The following is a 22,166-nucleotide window of genomic DNA, read 5'->3' on the forward strand; positions in this document are numbered from 1 at the left end:
AGGTGCAGCTATGTGTATGGCATAGTAAGTTGCTGAATGTCTTCACAATCAAAATTATTTCAAATCCTATTAAAGATAAATTGCACATTTAGCATTTACACTTTGAACGTTCAAGGTTGCGATGAGAGAGCTGATATTGAAAGGCAGAGTTAGTAGATTTTCTAGCTGCTTAATTAACGGCCTCACTTGCCTCCAGCACCCTGCATGCCCCCCCACATGAACAAACACAAATCCACGTGCTGCCCAGGCATCTCCATCTTCAGCCAGAGACGAGGAAGGGAGGGGCTCTGCCTGTCAGAAATGAGAGAAGGTGAATGGAAAAGCAGGGACATAATTAAGTTTCTCTCTTTCCTCAGAATTTGGAAGCAGATGGATCCCGGAGGTGCTTTAGAAGAAGAGAGCATTCTTCTTCCCAGGGGAACAAGCTGCATTTGAGGAAGATCTAATACACATGTGTATTTAGGATTTAAATACATTTTGCATATTAACTTTTAAAGAAAAAATGTACTGAAGAGGAAACAAAATGTACTAAATAAGAAAAAAAATGCACTAAAGTATAGTTTCAGGGATGAGGTCACTGTTCCTATTTTTCATAGATGAGCCGGAATCATGGCATGACTTTGGTTTTAATTTTAGGTCCTTAAAACTCCAATGACTTTCTTACAATTGTCTGTGTATAAACAGAAAAACTACTGGGAATGTTAATGGGCAGGACACTAGGGTAAATACATATGAATGCAAATTTTTGCCAGAAAGTTTTGGAAATATAAGAGTTGTTTCTCTTTTTTTTTTTTTTGAGGAAGATTAGCCCTGAGCTAACTACTGCCAATCCTCCTCTTTTTGCTGAGGAAGACTGGCCCTGAGCTAACATCCATGCCCATCTTCCTCTACTTTATAAGTGGGATGCCTGCCACCGCATGGCTTGCCAAGCGGTGCCATGTCCGCACCCGGAATCTGAACCGGTGAACCCCGGGCCGCCGAAGCGGAATGTGCGCACTTAACCACTGCACCACCGGGCCGGCCCGAGAGTTGTTTCTCTTTATGAGTGCTTTTAACCTTTCAAGACCCATTAATTTCATAAACCAATTTGAGCAATTGTTGTTTCTATCACAAATAGATATTTTCTTCATGAATACAAAGACTTCCCCCCCCCCCATTTGTGCCTGAAACTACAACTTAACAACATGCTCAGTAGGACTTGGTTTAAATCTCAGGTCCTAGTCCTAACAAATTCAGAAGCCAGAAAAATTCTACGTTAAAACTGCCAGAATATCTTTCGTTCATTCTATTTTACTTTATTGTTACAATTTAAACAAATTCAGAAATTTGGGGAGTTTCTGGCTACTTGAGTAAGACACACTGCAAACCCACAGGGAACAAACGTAAATGAAAGAAATGCCTGATTCCTGAACTGCTCTGCTCCCAGGAACAGGATCCTTTTCATCCCAAACACTGGTTTCGAATACAGTGTTATCATCTGCTCCAAGGTGGTCCCCTGACACTGGAGCAAGTCAGAATAACTTAATTTCATGGCTTATTTAACAGCAGACAAGCAACTTTAACACAGACTTGAGGTTTAGGTAAATCTGACATTGTCTAGAATCCAAGCTTAAATTTTGTAAAAAGTTTCCAAATAGCAGAAGAAATTAAAACAGAGATACCAGAACTCAAAACGCCATGTAAGACAACAAAAAATATTTCCAGTCCTAACCAAACTGCAACCCTTTCAGTATAGCTTGAGGTATTTTTAAATATTTGTACAAGCTAAATACATTCACAGTTTCCAGAGTTGCTTTTTACTGAAATAGCTTCAAATTCTCACAATATTTGACTTTCAGACATGCTTCCATGTACCCAAGTCTCTGCCCTCAGACTCATGGAAATACCGAACGGCTATTTGGTGGCAGAAAATGGTTCTTGGAGTAATCAGGGCTCTATTTTCCAATTGCTGTGCTATTCTCAGGATGTGATTAAAAAATAAGAAATTTGCAATTCATATAAAAGGGAAAACTGTTTAAAATTCTGAAAGCAAATCCAGTCTGGTGGAGGTATATAAGACATTAAATAACAGAGTCAGAGTCTTTTTTAAAGATTCCAGATGAGTTTGACAGCAGAGAGTTCTGGTTCTCCAGCATTGTCTCCATTTTTTCTCCTCCAGTGGTTTTACTGATCTCTCTTTGCTTCTTACTGTGGATCCACGGGATAAAACAAAGGACAGCACTTCCAATAAGGGGGGGGGATTCCAGCGAGGTAGAATGCCACGTCATAGGAGCCCAGCTCATCACGAAGTAACCCTGGGGAGGGAGAAAACTGTCACCAAGAGAAAACAAGTGTGGCTCTTACGGGTCTCAGATCAGTCACACTGATGCTCTATTCCCTACCTGATAACTTCATCTCAGCAGCACTAGTTCAAACAACATCTCAGATATCAGACATTTTTTAGGAAAGGGGTCTGAAATAAAGCCTTTTCTGGTATGAGGAAGGAAAAGATCTCCTATCTTTAATCTTGTCACAGACTACAGGCCTCTGAGTTTCCATATCAAGATATTACATAGAAAAAAATCTTTGCAACCAAGCTTTGGCTTTCTCAAAACCCTTCAGAGGCCATTCAGGGTATTCTGACACGTAGTGTAAAGGTCCTTATTTCAGCTAAAAGTGGACGGACCACCAGCTGAAACTTCTCTCATACACACATATACCTCAAAATGCCTACATTTCAAACCTTTTTTGGGCCTGTTTATGAAATAAGATGAAACTATTTAAAATTATAACGCAAAATCATGAAAAATTATAACCCAAAATCATGAAAAATTATAAATCTGAGAGTTAGGATGAAAAGTTAGGTTGTTAAATACATTTTGGAGAGACAGTAAGGCATGTCAGCACTTGGAGGAAGAGAGAAGAATATAATGTGTGGCTCTCTAATAGGCCCTTGGGCTCTGCTTCTGAAAACTGTTATTTAGAGAACTTCTTACTTCTAATTTCTCTACCAAAATCCAGATTTTAAAAGTTATCTTAGTGTTTTTAAACTTCTGTAACTTTTACTATACAATATTTCAGTTACTATATATACTTCAGTTATCTGAAACGTCCAGGGAACACAGTGTACTGAATATCTGACTCTGCTGCATAAACAGCTGAGGACTCGTCCAGTGAAGTACCAACACATAAAAAAAAGTATACATTCATTTTGGATAAAAACTAAAATATGCAATATATCTAAATATAGGATTTTCCTCTCTCCTGAATCAGAATGTTCCCTATATAAGCGAACCTTTCATCCTTGTGAACACTACCATGTCTGGCTGTAATGCCGTGATCCCTCGCAGCCTCCTGGTGAGCAGGGGCTTTCTGGCGCCAGTTGCAGTGTGTTCCTCTATCTGCCCTGGAAGTTTCCTGTTACCTCCTTTATTCTTTGTCTGTTATCAGTTACTTCTAGTAGCAAACACCATTCCTACTAAAGTGCTGTGGGCTTGGAAACCCTAAGAAACTGAGCTTGTAAGGTATAAAAGTAATGTGAATAGTGTATTACCTGCGGCAGAAGGGAAGGACTGAGGGTTCTCCTACAGGGAGGCTGTAACCTTCAGAAGAACTTAAATTTTATCTGGTCTGCTCAGTAGTGACTCTGCTTGCTTGATTCATGACTAGGTTCCCAACCGGCAAAGTTGCTAGATATGTGTGGTGCTGGATATGAGAATGAACTGAGCTGAACTTCATGGAGCCCCTCACGTGCCACACACAGATGACGGTACATGAGGTAGTCACCCCCTTGTCTGAGGATTCACTTTCTGCAGTCTCAGTTACCCGTGCTCAACTGTGGTCCAAAAATATCAAATGGAAAATTCCAGAAATAAACAATTTTTAAGTTTTAAATCACCTGCCATTCTGAGTAGCGTGATGAAATCTTGCTCCCTCCTGCCCGGGACATGGATCATCCCTTGTCCAGAGTATCCACACTGTATATGCTACCTGCCCATTAGTCACTTAGAAGCCATTTGGTTATCAGATCAACTATCAAGGTATCACAGTGCTTGTGTTGACATAACTCTTATTTTAGTTAATAATGGCCCCAAGGTATAAGAGTAGTGATGCTGGCAATTCAGACTTGCCAAAGAGAAGCTGTGAAGTGCTTCCTTTAAGTGAAAAGAACATAGTATATATAGGGTTTGGTGCTATCTGCGGTTTCAGGCATCCGCTGGGGGTCTTGGTGCATATCCCCGTGGATAAGAGGGGACTACTGTACATGTAAATGTATTCATAATTTTATCAGATCTTATCATAGTAATTCATACTGTCACCCAAGTAATATTGAACATGAGACATGTCTATACTAAAGGTGAAATTCACATAACATAAAAGTAACCATTTTAGTGGCATTTAGTACATTCATAATGTTGTGCAACCACCACCTCTATCTAGTTCCAAAATATTTTCATCACACCAAAAGGAAACTCCATACCTATTAAGCAGTTACTCCCTCATCTCCCTTCCCTCCAGCCCCTGGCACCCACCAATCTGCCCTCTGTGTCTATGGATTCACCTATTCTGAATACTTCACATAAATGGAATCATACAATATGTGACCTTGGTATCTGGCTTCTTTCACTTAGCATGATGTTCTCAAGGTTCATCCACCTGGTGGCATGTATCAGCACAGTTCATTCCTTTTCATGGCTGAATAATAGTCCATTGTATGGATATACCACATTTTATTTATCCATTCATCTGATGGACACTTGGGTTGTTTCCACTAAATGTTATTTTGCATTATTTCTCAGGAGATATGTTATACAAAGCGTACATATTTAGAAATCTTTCAGAATCTTCATTTCTTTTAAAAAAGAAACCATGTTCCCTTTCCTCCAAAACACATACTAAGTGAAATATAGGAATTGTGAAAGCTTAAAGCCCAGAAGTTTACTAATACACATTTTATTGAGTATTTTAGGTATCAACAAGGATAAGAGAAACTCTTCAGCAAACTTTTTCAACATGCCATCCATAGCGGTCTTATTAAAAATGTTATAGATAAGGCATACAAAAGACCAGTAACCAATAAATCATAATACATTTTACCTATAAGTGAGACTTGGGACCTGCAGTAGAAAATGCTATGAATATAATTACCAGAGAATCATTACATTTACCTGCAATGGGTGGGCCCACAGTCATGGGTATAGACATGAATCCGAGCAGAAATCCAATTGCTTGAGAGACATCCCAGGTGTCAACTAACTCAAAGGCAGTGGGGGCCATAATGGAAATGAAGCATCCATCGAAGAGACCCATGATGAGACATACAGCAATGAGGGCCCCAAAGTCATTACACAGGGGAATCATCATGGACATGAGACCAATGAAGACAAAGGAAAGCACCTAGGACAGACAGCACAATGTCAACTCTGCTCTCAGGAAAAGAGAATGTTACTATTACTGAGCAACATGCTTAGGACTTTTAAGTGGTTATTGTTAGTCACCTCCCCAGCCCAGTGCACCTTGATTTTATATATATAATAACTTCCCATAATCATCGCCCCGAGTTCTCCTAGCACTTTCTCAATATTTCCAGTAAAGGACAAGAAGAAAGTAACTATTTTTATATACTTACTTTCCCTTCCAGCCTGTAAGCTCTTTGAGGTCAGAATCTGTACAGAAGTCATCTTTGAACTAGATATTATAAGGTTTAAGGATCTTATATCTGGTCAGTGCTCAATAAATATTGCCCTTTGAATATCAGTTCAAATTCATTCATCAAAATTTGATTTTTAAGGGGCTGGCCCCGTGGCCGAGTGGTTAAGTTCGCGCGCTCCGCTGCAGGCGGCCCAGTGTTTCGTCGGTTCGAATCCTGGGCGCGGACATGGCACTGCTCGTCAGACCACGCTGAGGCAGCGTCCCACATGCCACAACTAGAGGAACCCACAACGAAGAATACACAACTATGTACTGGGGGGCTTTGGGGAGAAAAAGGAAAAAATAAAATCTTTAAAAAAAAATTTTGATTTTTAAATTTTACCTTTGAAATTATATACACTTTATTGGTATTAGTCCTTTGCAAAATAAAAATATGCCAGCAAGTTCAGTTCTTCATATCACACAGTTTCCAGTTTGGGGAATACAGTGATCTAAGTTTTAGATATTTAAATAATCAATTTAAAACATACTGCCTGCTAATATTCCAGACATGATGAGCATATTCAGACCAAGTGAGAGAGATTAAAATGAGTAACTATGATTTGATATGTATTCAGGGTGGCGAGATGGATTAAAGAACAACACCCAACAGTAGGCTGCCTCCAGGACACAGCTCCAAAAACAAACACAGGCTCAGGGTGAAGGGGTGGAAGATGATACTCCAAGCTAATGGCAAACAAAAGAAAGCAGGTGTTGCAATACTTACAGCAGACAAAGTAGACTTCAAGACAAGACAGGTAAAGACAAACAAAGAGGAGCAGTATGTAATGATGAAAGAGACACTCCACCAAGAAGACCTAACCCTTATAAATATCTATACACTCAACACAGGAGCACCAAAGTACAAAAAGCAACTACTAACCTAAAAGGAGATATTAATAATGATTTGATATGTATGATATAAATATGTACTGAATTTTGATTATTCAGATTCCAATTAAGTTTGACTCTGTCATAGAAAATATATGATGCATAATATGCAATGAAAACAGTAAACATGTAAACATATTCTTCTATAACATGCTAAGAACTAATTTATGTAGTCCATTTTTATTACTTTGATAGTATAAATCAATATTATTATTATCAAAAAATATTCTCAAACATTATGTCTTCTGGTGGTGTATCACAGATACATCCTATTTAAACACCCCAGAGTTAAGGTTGAGAAATATTCTGAGTCATCGTCATTTTAGTGTTAGAGCAGTTAACAGAATCAAACACCCGATGTTGCCTGCCATTTGGCAGCTACTGTGCTACATGCTATGTACTATGCCATGTGAATAAGACCTGGCTCCTAACTTTGGGTTGTGGGAAAATGAACATGTAGAGAAACAAGCACACAGGAAGGATTCTAGATGTTGCCAGAGCTGTATATTCCAAGTATGACGGGTAGGAAAAAAGAAGGAGCAGACAATTCAATAACTTTTTAAGGCAAAGAATTAATTAAAACGAGACAGTTCACTAGTCAGCAGAAGAAATGTTTTAGAAAACAGGTTTTTTAAAGTATGCATAAAATAGCAACTATCGTTTATATAGTGTTTATTAAATGCCAACCATTTGTCTAAGCACCTTAGATGGTGATCCTAACAACAACTTTATGAAGTGGGTACTAATGTTATCCCCATTATAAAGATGAAGATAGTGATGCTGGGAGAGGTTTAGTAACGTGCCCAAAGCACAGATGGAGCCAACATGGAACCCATGGTCTGCATGGGCAGCAACAGGAAGCAGACGGAACTGTTCCTAGAGGGTCCCCTCCAACGACAGTGGGGCTGGAGAGGAAGAGAGAGACCATACAAAGCAGCCATCGGGATCACCATCTTCATCTGTTCTGTTTTTCCGAGGACCCACTAGGCACACCCATGGCATACCAAGCTTGGAAGCACACCTCAGGGCAGCCCCCCACAACCTTAGTGTGCATCAGGATGCCCTGAGGAGCTCCTGAAGATGCAGGGTGTGAGCGCCGAGATCCAGGAATGGTGGTTTTCACAAGCTCCCCAGGTGACTTTACAAGGGGTCCACTGACCCCACAATAAGAAAGATGCTCTTGAAAAGGGTTTCAAACTCCATGTTAGGTCTCTTTGTGACACCATTATACCATATAGCTGAGGAAGTTTTTCTTCTTCATTACTAAAATATGGCTTTATAGTAGAATTATAATTTCTTTAAGACTCTGAGTTGACTATTTGAAAAGTAAGTCTGGCACTTCTGGCACTTCACATTTTCTAAAGAACACAACCTCCCCATTCTGCTGATTTTTTATTTTCTGCTGAAACACCATTTCCTTCAACACAACTTCCAGGAGGCACAAGCATAATTTCTTAGCAGTGGGTGATGATTGGGTTTGCATCCTGGGGGATTGGAAAGAACTAAGGCTCAGAGGGACGAGACCAGGTCCTGGCTCTCTGTGACCTCGAGCAAGTAAAAAGACTTCCTGATGCTTCCCATCTAAACAAAAAGAGGTCTAAAGAGAAATCAAAATGGAGAAAGTGGTGTGAAATTAACAAGTAGGTAAAGATTTAAGGAGTTATTTTTATTGAAAAACTAACCAGACAAACCCTAATATTCTTAATAATAGTTACATTTGAAAACTCTACCTACAAACATAAAAGGAGATAAACATGGAAAGTCATTTGAATGTTTGAAACAATCTGTCATCACACACTCCAGAGAATCCAGCCTAAAACTTTAGGGCCCTATGGGGCCAGATTCAATGGGTTTAATTGGCAAAGCCACAGACCAAACATCCCCAGCACACCACTGTAGCTCTGTGAGGCCAGCTTTCAGGAAGATACCTGCTTCTCTGAACGTGCTTCCTATTCTTTTACTATTTTGTTTGGTGCACATCTCTTCCAAGATAAGAGAACCAGAGTGAACTGTTGGAAGCCCAGCACACTCCTTGGCACAAAGTCAATTTTGCTCAACAAATGAATGGTTTCTTGGACCAGTTTATATAACATGAGACCCAGGCACTTTACTTTTGGTAGTTACCCTGATTTTTCTATCCATTTTTGGCCCCTTCAAAATTTTGTTCTTTGGTCAGTTTTGTAAAAAGAAAATCATTCACTTAAGAGTTTCAAATTTATTACTATATTTTGAGCATATTACTTCTTTTTTTTTTTTTTAAAGATTTTATTTTTTCCTTTCCTCCCAAAGCCCCCCGGTACATAGTTGTATATTCTTCATTGTGGGTCCTTCTAGTTGTGGCATGTGGGACGCTGCCTCAGCGTGGTTTGATGAGCAGTGCCATGTCCGCACCCAGGATTCGAACCAACGAAACACTGGGCCGCCTGCAGCGGAGCATGCGAACTTAACCACTTGGCCACGGGGCCAGCCCTGAGCATATTACTTCTTGATACTTTACCTAACTGCAAGTTCTCCTTTTCTCAATTCAAAATATGTTAATTTATATTCTTTTTCAATTATTTGACAATAGTTCTTACTTAAAATTGTTAAACTTAATGGCAATTATTAAATAAAAATTGTTAGTTATTTAAAAGTAAAATTTCTTGGTTTTCTTTAAGGATTGAGTTCACAGGAGCCAGCCCGGTGGCACAGCAGTTAAGTGTGCATGTTCCGCTTTGGCGGCCCGGGGTTCGCTGGTTCAGATCCCAGGTGTGGACATGGCACCGCTTGGCAAGCCATGCTGTGGTAGGGGTCCCACATATAAAGTAGAGGAAGATGGGCATGGATGTTAGCTCAGGGCCAGTCTTCCTCAGCGAAACGAGGAGGATTGGCAGCAGATGTTAGCTCAGGGCTAATCTTCCTCAAAAAAAAAAAAAAAGAATTGAGTTCACAGAAATATACACATTTATTCTTTAGCATTTCTCAGAAAATAACTAGCTTCTTCTACCTTATTTTTAGCAATGCTAGTGAGAAACGGTGCTCTTTCTCAGCCGCTGTTACTCCCCAAAATGTAGCTAAATTAGGAGGTAAGTAGGCCAAGCTGGTGAGGACCTACCTATTTCTCACATGCAGGGACACTTGAGCCACAAGGAGCCACAAGGTTTAGCAAACTGTTCACAGAGGAGGCTCAGTACTTCCTCATCACTTCCCAAAATAAATATTGATCCACATATCAAATACTGATCTATAGGGGCCGGCCTGGTGGCGCAGCAGTTAAGTGCGCACATTCCATTTCAGAGGCCCAGGGTTGGCCAGTTCAGATCCCAGGTGCGGACATGGCACTGCTTGGCAAGCCATGCTGTGGTAGGCGTCCCACTTACAAAGTAGAGGAAGATGGGAATGAATGTTAGCTCAGGGCCAGTCTTCCTCAGCAAAAAGAGGAGGATTGGCAGTAGTTAGCTCAGGGCTAATCTTCCTCAAAAAAAAAAAATTTTTTTTAATTAAATAATAAAATAAATAAAAAAAAATAGTGATCTGTAGATATTGGACCCCAGTTTGAAAGGTGAGTAAATTTATTATTATATACAATATTTTTTTTCCTCCTCAAACACAGCAGTTCTGGTTGGATTTAAATAAGGGGTTCAAGGGTCCCTAATTCTCTTCTAGGCTCTATCTAGCACTGACATTTAATAAGGCATTGACAGTTGAGGTGTCTTTCTTGCTTTTGTTTCCTTAAAACCATCGGAGGAAATATCTTCTGTCATAACATTATAGGCTGTAGAAGAATAACCCCCTGCTTGAGCTAGTTTACATACCTAAGAACAAAAACATTTTTTTGCTATTGCCTTTCCCGTTTCTATCACAAAGAGAGCATTCTTGGAGAAATGTCACTTTAAGTTTTGCTCAGGAATCTAAGTATAACTCAAGAGGAAAAAGGAGCTGCACCTGAACAAGCAGAAGGCATTTTTCAGAGGCAGACACACAACTGGCCACAGTTAGATTTAAGTGTTGCTCCTGTAAATTTATTCAGTATAAAGTTTCCAGACTTTCAGAGCCTCTGGCTAGGAACCCAGGGCAGAAAGCAGTTGGCAGTAGAGATCTGCTGGTCCATCACCAATTAAAGGGAAGTGTTCAGGCAACAGCTGAGTGGCTGGCTTCTCCTAAAGCACACAGAGGCCACTGTCCTTTTAAAGTGCTTCACAGGGAGTCTGTGCCACTCTCTCCACGGCACATGAGTCCCGCATTTCTGCCTGATGGAGGAACTGGCTCCAGGGCACAGCCCAGGTGAGAAGAGGGCCTCGTGGTCTCATTCCTTGTTCAGGCTGGGGACTGGCTAAGTGCTTGGATACCACTTTGGAAATAGCTTACGTTTAGCAAAGCATATACCTTTATCCCAAGGCATCTTTAGGAAAGTGTAAAATGCTAAAAATGGAATGAAAAAAACCTGGGCGACACTATCACTTCATTCTACCTCAGCCAGAAGAGGAAGCTTACACAGGAAGACAGATAGAAAAGTGATTCATTTTTCTCAGTTACAAAAAAAACTTCTAAATTACAAAAGTAACTCATGAATATATTCTTTACAAAATTCAAACCTTAGAAAAACGTACACAGTAATATATGAAAGTCTCCCTTCAACCCCCTCCCACCCTCAACTCAGGCCCACTTTCCTGGTCAGGAACAACCCAGCGATGTGGTTTGCATCCTCCTAAACCTTCCCTGTGCACACACACATTATCTAGGTTTGTCTGCTTTACATCCATGGATATGATGTCCACACCTCAATGTCCATGTCACAGAGAAATACAACACAATGGGAAATGATCTAAATCCACAGTTCTCAATACTTTGATTATGGACCTATAACTTTCAAACCTTTGAAACACTCTCACACTTCTGAAACAGTTATATATTAAAGACACAAAACTGTAGTAATTTAACGGTGACTAGAAAGACAAGCCTCAAGTTAAGAAAGGTGGTAAGAAGATACGGGACACAGCCTTTCCTCTCCCAATAAAGTACACACTCTGGGGACCTTTGCAAAGATTTTTTTAACCATTGTTTATTCTATTTAATGCAGTTCGTTATCTCTTTGCTCAGCATTTAAAATTGTTAGGCTAAAAATACCTGGAATCCAGCCCTTGATGTAAGTTTAAATTGAGAACTCTTAAGCCAAAGTGTGAGATATACTCCTAAACTCTTTGTTACCTAGAAGGAAAGATCTCTAGTTCCGGATAACCAAGGTCTGCTTTCTTGAGCACTGTTGTAAATCTGGATCTGCCTCAGTATTTAATAGACTATTAAAACATAAAAGCAAGGACTCATCAGTCATCCACTCTCAGCCGGCACTGTACATAAGCTGTCACCATGAATCCCCACCACAGCCCTCTGTTGGTTCTGGAGACAAGTTGATGGCAGGACTAGGGTGAACTCATGTCTCACTCCAGAGCCTGTGCTCTTCTGCTCTGCAGGCTCCCAAACCCAAGATGACTGTGACCAGAAAAGAGACCACGTGGGAGGCCATGAGTGTTTCTGTACCTGGCTGCTACTCAGAAGCGGCTTCAAGAGGACAAGGAGTGGAGACAACTGTCACAGCCCCATGAGGTTGGGCTATAACAGATGAAAGCAGGGAAGTGGTTATATCTGAGAAAACATACCACCAATGAAAGGAAGGAGAGAAAGGTAAGCAGCAGGATTCCAACCCTTAAAGGCCGGGCCCAAAGGCAGCCAGCCAGGGAGGGAGAGAGAAAGAGGAATGAGCAAACAGGCAGAGCTGGAGTTGGTCGCAGCAGAGAAGAAAGAGCCAAGAATCAAAAGCACACTGAATGTTTGGGAGTTGGGGCAGGGGAGCGAGGAAAAAGGAGGGAGAGAGGGAGGGCAGGAAGAAGAAGAAGAGAGTGATTCAAGGAGCAAGTCCAGGAGCTCCCATGGGTTGGGCTTCATGGGCTCCTGAGCCACTGTGTTCACTAGATGGAGCCCAGTTGGTGGCTCCCAGCAGCCACAGGACACACTGAAGGCCTCTTTCCCCTTCACAGGCCTCTCTGAAATGAGTCATCTCACCTGTGACTCAGCATCAGCTATTGGCTGCCACAAAAACTGCACCACATTTGGATGAAAAAAACCAGCTAAGACCTAAACGAAGCCAGGTTGAAGCTAACCTTTCATCCAAAATGAAATTACCGACTTCCAACTGACTGCTGTGTAACTGCCTACCAAACATGGGACATATTAGGAAAGGCTATACTTTCTTTTGTAAATTACACAAAATATGTATTAAAATGTGACCCAAAAATGTTATAAATGACCTGAATGCCCCACCTGTAGTGAGGAAAACTTTCAAAAGTTGTTTTGGAGTAAAATGTTGATGTATAAAATATATCATGACTTCATCCTTAGGCTAGACTTCCATCCTCTCACCTGGACTACTGCACTGACCTCCTAATGGTCTTCCTCCCCTCTTGCACTCTTGCTTCCCTCTCAGTAATCCATCCTCCACACACACAGCAACCACAATGACTTTAAAATGTAAACTCAGACTGCATCATTCTCCCTCAAAGACCCGTTAGACCTAAAGTAATCTCTCTGCATCTTGGCTTTCAAAGCCCTGTATAATCTGGCCCCTCCTAACTTTCCAACCTCTTCCCATGCCACTCTCCTGTCTTCTTGAGTTCCCAAACATGCCTAGCTTTTTCCTGCCTCGAGTCTTGCTCCAGGAACTCAGGGACCATGTCTGTCTTGTTTGTATCACCCCCGCCAGGGTCTAGGCTGGTGCTCTGGGCACAGTAGGCACTCAGAATTTTTTGAATAAATGAGAGGAAGCCCAAAGTCCATAATGCAACAAACGTCCATTAGAGGGCTCCCTTGACACTTGAGAACAAGACCAAATGTTCTGCTAAATGTTCCACAAGGAAATCCACAAGTATTAACAGAAGGGGGAATGATCATAGTACAGGAAATACTTTAAAAAGTAGCACTCTACCAGCTGCCTACACTTCCTTCTAGCTGTGTAGACTGCTTCCCGAGGCTGTCTGCCTGGACCTGTACACACACAGACCCACAGTGAGGTGGCCTCTCTGTTCCTCCAGGTTCACAACTCTAAGAGGACAGAATGATGGTACCTTCCTCAAAGGGCCGGGGTGAGGAGTAGAGGAGATGATGCATGGGGAGCACTTAGTTCATCGTCTGGCCGGTAGAAGTGCTCAATAAATGGTGGCTGGTATTACTTCAAATCAATTGACGGAAGTTACTTTACCTGCAATAAATGCCTCTTCTAATCATTTTCCTGTGCCCGAATTCCACCTCTCCTTCCAGACCCTGTTCAAATACTGCCTCTCATCTATACTGTGAGCAGACACACTCAGTCCCCAGTCCCAAGTCCCCCTTTTGGCTCTCCTTTACCTTCCTTCCACAGCCAAGCTTTTGGGAAAAGTTGTCCTTATTTCCACTTATTCAACTGATCATGATCAGTCTTTTGCAGCTGCCACTCCACTGAAACTACCCTCCGTGGCTAAATCCAATGAAAACCTTTAAGCCTGTAAAGTGCCAGCCCTCTTACTAGCTAGTGACACTGCTGACCATTCCTGCGCCTGAAAACACGCAATGCCCTGCTTTTTCCTACCAATCTGGCCGCTCCCTTTCAGTCTCCCTTGCACACCCCTGGCCCTCCACTCACCCCCTACAGCCCAGGAATGCTAAAGTCCCACTCTTATCCAGATGCTTTCATGACCTTCGAACTCAACCTGTCTTTCCCACAAGCACCACAAACTTAACATGGCAAAATGAACTCATCATCTTACTTTGATTTTACTGTATTACTGATTTTGATAAAACAGTAAAACCATCCACTCTGTTACCCGAGCCGCAAATCTCACCCCAGCTCAGGTGGCTCCAGCAAACTCTCATTCCCTGTATCCCTGCTTCACTCCCTGTTTGATACTAGTATCTCTGCCTTGGTTCTTCCTGCCTAGACTACTTCAATAGTCTCCAACTAGTCTCTCTGCCTCCTCTCTCTCTTTTTTTTAAACAGCTTTATTAAGCTATAAATTCACATACCATAAAATTCATCCATTTAAAGTGAAAAATTCAGTGAGTTTTAGTTCATTAACAAGGCTGTACAACCATCATTATTGTCTAATTTTAGAATATTTATATCACCCCAAAAAGAAACCCCATACCCAGCAGCAGTTACTCCCCATTCCCTCCTCCCTTGGCTCCTTGCAACCACTAATCTACTTTCTGTCTCTATGGAGCTGCCTATTCTGGACATTTCATAAAATTGGAACCATACGATATGTGGCCTTTTGTGATTATCTCACCTCTTGCCTCCTCCTCCACTTCATTCTACCCTTCACAGTTACTGGATTAAGCTTTATAAGATACAACCCATGTCATGTCGCTCTCTTGCTTAAAATCCTTTAATGGCTCCTGGTAGATTTCAGGATAGAGTTCATCCACTTTTGTGCTCTTAAAGGCCCTTCTCAACCTGGCTCCTGCCTACCCACCCCAGCCAATCAACCTATTCTCTTTGTATTCTGCTCAAGCATTCAGTTTCCAAGATATAACATACGATGTTGCACCTCTGTCTCTTTGCCAGTGTGGTTTTCTCTGCTTGGGACACCCTTCTCTGTCTTCCTTATCTATCTAACTACTGCTTACCTCTTAACACCCCACCAGCTCAGGAAGCCTGCTCAGACCCTCACTAGTGATTCAGATGCTTGGCGCCTATGTTTCTATGGCGCCCATCTAGATACCCATCATTCCATGTGCTGCAACACTGTTTTATCTGTCTCCCCATGAGACCATTAACTACTGAGGGCACAGATCCTGTTTTATCTGCAGCATTTAGCACACTGTCTGGCATGGAGGAGTCACTTAAATACTTGTCTAATGAGTGTCAATATGCTCTTGGAATTGGCATTTGTTTAGTGCACACCTCACAACACCCAGGAGGCAATTTGCAATAAAGAAGTTCAAAAGATACACACCCCCTCGAATTTCACAAGATATTGAAAAAGGCACATGACTATGAGAACTATGCCAAAAATAAAACATTCCTCTTAGAAAAAGCAATGGGCAAAAAACATTTTGGTTTGGTGGAGTTCTATGACAAAACAGAGAAGATTGTTGTTTGATCACCAATTTCTCATGTTGAAAACCCAAAACCCGTAACTGATTTTGCCCTTGAAAAATGTGCTTATAGAAGTTAGGTTCTAGAAAATAGTTCTCATTTTTTATGGAAGAATTTATAGAGCCTTAGGCAATAAGGATAATTTTTCTGGGGAAAAAAGGCTTACGACAGTACCTGTAGGTAAACTTTCTTCACGCCAGGCACATAGTCTGCAATCCGGCCGAAGAGCAGCCGTCCAACTCCTGAAGTGATGCCGATGCACATGAGAACCACCTCTTTGTTTTTTCCATTTTCAAATCTTTCATTGACATATTTCATCTGTAGACCAAAGAGAAAGGAGCCACTCTACTAAATATGGTGGGAAACTTGACAAGTTTTGAGACTGTACAAATGCCTTTGTGTCTCTACAATGCTGTGGACTCTCACTCCCTTCCAAATTCAAATATTTATAAAATTTCCTGTGATAATTTTTCAGAAGAGCATATGAAGAAAAGCTAACACGACTTAGCTTGCATAAAAGAAATAGGAATTTGTATAAGATAAGGTTTTGAAGGCAACGTGACCAGGCAGATGTTATATCGGATGACAAAACAGGCAGCTCAGCACCAGCTGTCTGACATGAGCTTTGCTCCCACAGCCCTGCGGTCACAGTTTGCCACGCCTTTCTTAGCAGTTCCATGTTCTCAGTGATCACTTATCTGTGCTGATGGCAAGGAGAAAAAGCATGTCTGTACTCCCACGGCTTTCTCTGAAATCAATGAGATGTTATAACAAAAACAAACAGTTGTTTCAAACAGTCAGACTCACTGCCCCCGACACCAAACACTGGCCTGCATTCTGGAAGCCTGCAAAGCCAATTTCCCAGCAAGCTCAGTGGCCCAGATGTTTCCCACGTGGCACTAGCAGCCTTTCTGTATGACATCTCCTTGAGACTTCCATTCCCCATGTTTAAGCCCATTTCGATATGCCAACACCATAGTATCTATCTTTTCCCTTTCAAAACTGGTAACTGTTCTCCCTAAGATCTGTATTCTCACTCTGGTCCAGAATAATCCTCCTAAATACTGCTTTAATCTCATCAATCCTAAATACTGCTTTAATCTCATCAATTATTCATCAGTTGCCCATTGGCTACATTTATATTCCTTAGTTTGATATTAAAAGCCCTCCATAATCTGTCACTAGTCTATCTTTGTACCTTTATTACCTACTGATCCTTGACTCTAGTAGCAAACTCAAATGTCTAGAGGACCCAGGCAAGTAGCATAAAGGAATAAAACAGACTTACTGGAGAGAGGGAGCATACCCTTCAGTTGATTATTACCATATAGGGCCACTGGTGTTGCCAAGTCTACCTCCCGGCCTCCCTTTTATTTTAAGGAGAAGTCAGAAATCTGGATTTCCCTGTGGAAATGTTGGCGCCTCACTTAAATGTGGAACACTGCATGATCCAACCCCATGCAAGCCAATCATAGCATGCCTGCAAACTGCATTAGGCCGGCTCTGATCTCAGCCTAATGCCATCTGGCCTAGCAGGACAGATTTACTCACAGTGTCGCTTAAACATGTCTGCTATGTCCTCACCTCTCTCTGTTTCTGCTGTCTCTTCTACCTTCTTTGGCTTTCTAAATCTTACCCATTCTTTAAGACTCTGCTTAAATCCCACTTTTCCTGTAAAGCTGTCCTTGACTACCTCAGCCTTACATCCCCTTCTTGTTACTGCCTCAAGTTTTCACTGGCACCTTAAGTGTTGAGTGTTCCTACCCAGCCTTTCTAGCTTCTAACTCTACACATTCTCTTGAGTAAACTCTTCCATGTCAAACTAGACAGAGCTACCTGCCTGTTGCAAAGGCATCTCAAAGTCAGTACGCCCCATGCCAAACTCATCTCCCCTTACAACCTGCCCTGCCTCCATCTCAGTGAGCACGACTACTATTGGCTCAGCTACCCAAGGCAGAAACCGGATAACCATCCTACTCCCTTACTCCCTCTCCCTCTCTTCAAATCCAGTAGTCAACACCAAGTTCTGACCATTTTACCTCCTACGTCTCACTCACACACTTCCTTTGGTCCATGGTCCCTGGGGTTTTAGTTCGGGTTCTTACCACTCCTCACTGGGCTTATCACTGCAGCCCTTCTAACATGCTTCTTGCTTGAGCCCCTACTCCTCAATCTCTAATGAGACCGCCAAATTAAGTTCAAAATTAAAAATAACACTTCTCTGTTTAAGATCCTTCTATGGCTCCCATAGCCTCCAGGGTAAAGCTCAGTCTCTGGTTTGACAGGTAAAGGCTTCCTGCTTTGCTACGCCAGCCCCACTCCAGCTGCCTCCTTATACGCATGGCGTTAACACTGTGCTAATATGGTAGCTACGAGCCACGGTGGGCTGGTGAGCACTTGGACTGGGGCTAATTCAAACTGAGATGTGCTATGAGTATAAAATACACAGCAAATTTAGAAGCCTTAGTGGGAAAAAAGCACGCAAATATCTCATTAATAATTTTAAAATATTGATTCCATGTTGAAAGAGTATTTTGGCTATCTTGATTAAATAAAATATGAAACTAATTTGTGTGGGTTTTTTTTTTTACTATTGCTGAAAAAATAAGACAGATGTTGATGAGGGTGACTTCAAACTGGCTCATTCCTCCAGGCCCTTATCACTCCCCGTCAGGTGAGATTAGACAAGGTAGAAAGAGATGGATTCCAGTTCAATTCTGAAGAAAATGAATAACCTGGTCTAAGGCAGATGGGATATAATTATGTGTATTCATCAGCTTTACTTAGAATCTGAATCCAGACTCTAATATAATAATCCACTTCAGTAAGCACCCAAAGGATCTATTCTAACTTTTTAAAAGACATTCTTTAGTATTCAAAAAAGACTGAATTTATCAGGCATTCTTTTGATGAAACTAAGAACACCTGCCTGCCAAATTGCTATTATCCTTTATTAGTGGTTTATTTTTTCCCCTGCTCTACTTTATAATCCTAAAAAGGAATAATAAGGTGAAATGTTTTGCGTCTTTTGAAAGAGGGTAAATTAGGTAAATTCAAATTATGCCTAAGTGGAAACTTAGTTCTTCAACCATAAGGGGCATTATTTCATTGAACTTTGTTGTTGTCATTTAAATAAAGCAAAAACTTCAGCCTCTCATACCCACTCCCCACCTTCAGCCAAAATCTGCAAACTAAAAAAGTTTTCTTGGTCAGTAAGCAAGGGCATCTGGGGGGCTGGAGAACAGAATCTGGGGCTGCTGGCTCTCTGGGTCCTAGAGGTCGCTCCTCACTGAGCAGTGTGGTCTACTCAGCCTGGCCTCCCATGGTTGCTGTGGACTGTTTTAGGAATCCCTGCCTATCTCTCATGTTCTGGAGACTGGTATGCACTTTAGTTTAGCAGAAAGCATAAATATTGAGCCAAATTGATATTTCTAATAAGGGGTTACACAGATAAAGACATGAAAATGTTGAAGAGATGTTTCCATATTTAACCTAAGTTACTTAAACCAATACAAAGCTTTTGATAGAGGCTACTATCTAAATAGGAAATAACATTTTTTTTTAAAGATTTTATTTTTTCCTTTTTCTCCCCACAGCCCCCCAGTACATAGTTGTATATTCTTCATTGTGGGTCCTTCTAGTTGTGGCATGTGGGACGCTGCCTCAGTGTGGTTTGATAAGCAGTGCCATGTCTGTGCCCAGGATTCGAACCAACGAAATACTGGGCTGCCTGCAGCGGAGCGCGGGAACTTAACCACTCGGCCACGGGGCCAGCCCTGGAAATAACATTTTGTAGAGCAGTTGTTTAAAGTAGACTTTATTTGAATGTATATGTGCCTTTAGGGCAGGAATTAGTCCTTTTTTTGAGGAAGATTATCCCTGAGCTAACATCTACTGCCAATCCTCCTCTTTTTGCTGAGGAAGACTGGCCCTAACATCTGTGCCCATCTTCCTCTACTTTATATGTGGGACGCCTGCCACAGCATGGCTTGACAAGTGGTGCATAGGTCCATGCCCAGGATCCAAACTGGCGAACCGCAGGCCTCGGAAGTGGAGTGCAAGAACTTAACCACTGCGCCACCAAGCCAGACCCAGGAATTAGTCGTTTATTTATGTTCTCAAATATTTATTTACTCCAGAGCTGCACACTTCTTGGGGGTTGCCAGAGCCTGGCTGATTGACAGCTTGAACACTGCCTACTCCTGAAACATTGTCCATCCCTCAAGCAACGACGATTTTCACTAACCACAGAAGCCGTTTTTGGATTGTGTGAAACCCTATTTATTCTTTTGTTATCCAAAGATAGCCAAGAATTTATATCCCAAAATATCTGCTCATTCTGTATCCATGGGTGGAAGAAGGAAAAAAAGGCAAACTACTTCACAGTTTCTCCTTCCTCCTAACCGTCCCCACTTCAAGTAAATGGTGATACAGCCTCTCTCTATGGACGGCATGTTTCTGACCAGCCAACTGAAGGGAGAGTTTCCTCTCCCCTCACCAGATCCCAGGGGCAGATCTCTTTTTAAGAAGTCGAGGGCAGCAGCCTAAGAAAGCATTCATCTCGCTGGATTGGCCTCAGCCCTGCCTTCTCCCCTCCCCACACACGCCCTCCCCACCCTTTCAGGGGAACCACAGTGCCAGACATTTGGAGACATCAGATAGTATTCTTCCACTGAGAATCCAGACTGAGTCCTCTGGCTCTCAGAGAGTCAACTGTGAAGGAAGTCAAATGGGTGGCCATGGTATAAAACCAGCTCCAATAAAGTAAGTGGATTAAAAACTCAACCTTCTCCTAGACAAATGGTTTCACAACAGAAGAATGCCCAATAGAAGGGAATCCCAAATCACTTTATTTACGAATCCCTGTTTGTAACCCTTGAAAGCCCTTGAAGCCCAGTGTGGTACACACCTGCAAAGCAAGGAGGTCAGTGGTCAAAAGGTCCACTAATTACCTATGGTATTGTTTTCTAAGATTGTGTTATTTGGCCACGCCATCATGGTCATTAGCCTCAACTGGCCTTCTCTCTCACCTTTTTAAGGGGATGAGTGGGTTTTGCTTAATGTCTTTTATGTAATGTTTATATCATTTATTACTTACATGAAGCATATGATAAACTTGAGTGCAGACAAGTTAGACAAACATCCTTAGGGAACAGTAGTTAAAGAAAGGGAACCACGGGAGAATTAAAACAAAGATGACTTTGCTTCTGACGGTATACTTGAAGTTAGAGCTGTCTCGAGTACCAAGAGCTAACGAAGGCAGTGTTTCAGGGAGGCCGGGAAAGCAAGGGCAGAAACAGGCCCGAGTGCACTGCAGGCTATGGAACTAACAGAGCTACAGCTGCCTCTGCAGAACCGAGGGGAAAACCAACAATATTTATCATCCACTGCTATCGACGTTACCATGCCCTTTCAGGGATAAAGAGATTCCAGGCACACAGTCATCATCTGTCCTCATTTGTGATGATTTTGATTCCCTGATCCTCTGCCGTTCTTCTTCAGATCAAACTGAAAAGAGGTGTGGGCAACAGGTAGGCACATGCTCATTTTGTCTCTAGGTGCAGAAACTCTTCTGGCCAGGCCAGGGGACCTATATCTTTACATGGTACATCTAAAAACCAGGTAATACAGCTACACAGTATTTTCAGTGACTTTGGAATTCAGAATGATTTCTGCAGCCTCCTCCTTTCCAACAGGGATACTGAGTTCAGAGCACTTTGACTCACTTGCTAGTCACTCCAGCGATGAGCTGCTTCAGCTTGTTGCCAATCATCTGCATGCAGTTTAGAGTAATTTCTAAGAAGATAGTCATTCAACATTTGAAAAGCTGTTCCATAACTCTACAAGACCATTCTGCTTGAATATACCTTTTCAAAGGTAAACTCAAAGAAAAGAGCCTGGTCCCTTTAAAAATTAGACTTACATTTGAAAGGGAGTAGAAAGCCTGCTGGAGTGGTTAATGGATAATCTCAGAATTTGTTGCAAATCAAAACTTTACTCTACCCTTTGACTTCAAAGTAAGATGAACAGAAATCTTTTGAATGGAATGAGGGTTTGTTTTGTTTATTCTTTCTTTTTTAAACACCTGTGTTTTCTCTATCTCTGTTTTTGCTAAGCAAAGGAAAGGAAGTAGGTTAAACAAGCAGGGCATTCCTTTAGGGAATTTTACAGCACTGTACACCAGTAAGCCCAGGGAGGGGATTAAAGGCGGCAGGACATAACTCCAGAGATCTGGGCACATAAAATTAAGCCCTTTACATCATTCAGTATTGAAATAGGACTTTATGGCCATTAAGATAGACATTCATTGATTAGGTCAGCCTCAAACTGTCATTTTAGCTTGTTAAATTTGATCAGCTGTCCTTTGAGAATACAACAGCTCTAAAACATGCTTGAAGTGAAACACAAAATTTCTTCGCTTGCCAACGTTTTTAAGGACTAACATCTTTAGGTATCAATTTACTAATAATATAGTTTGCTGCAACTAAACTCGCGGTGC

The 22,166-nt window shown here is 41.6% G+C and overlaps 1 protein-coding gene across 1 annotated transcript in view; it reads right to left on the minus strand.

Moving 5' to 3' along the window:
* Positions 1 to 1,569: 1,569 nt before the first annotated feature.
* Positions 1,570 to 22,166, minus strand: part of SLC16A10 (solute carrier family 16 member 10) — a 113,337-nt gene continuing 92,740 nt past the window's right edge. Inside the window, 4 exon segments of the mRNA XM_046674272.1 lie at positions 1,570 to 2,237; positions 2,239 to 2,294; positions 5,148 to 5,376; positions 15,842 to 15,985. Of these exon segments, the coding sequence (XP_046530228.1) occupies positions 2,061 to 2,237; positions 2,239 to 2,294; positions 5,148 to 5,376; positions 15,842 to 15,985 (606 nt within the window). The 3' untranslated portion in view covers positions 1,570 to 2,060.

Source organism: Equus quagga, chromosome 11, assembly GCF_021613505.1.
Source record: "Equus quagga isolate Etosha38 chromosome 11, UCLA_HA_Equagga_1.0, whole genome shotgun sequence".
NCBI classification, from domain to species: Eukaryota; Metazoa; Chordata; class Mammalia; order Perissodactyla; family Equidae; genus Equus; species Equus quagga.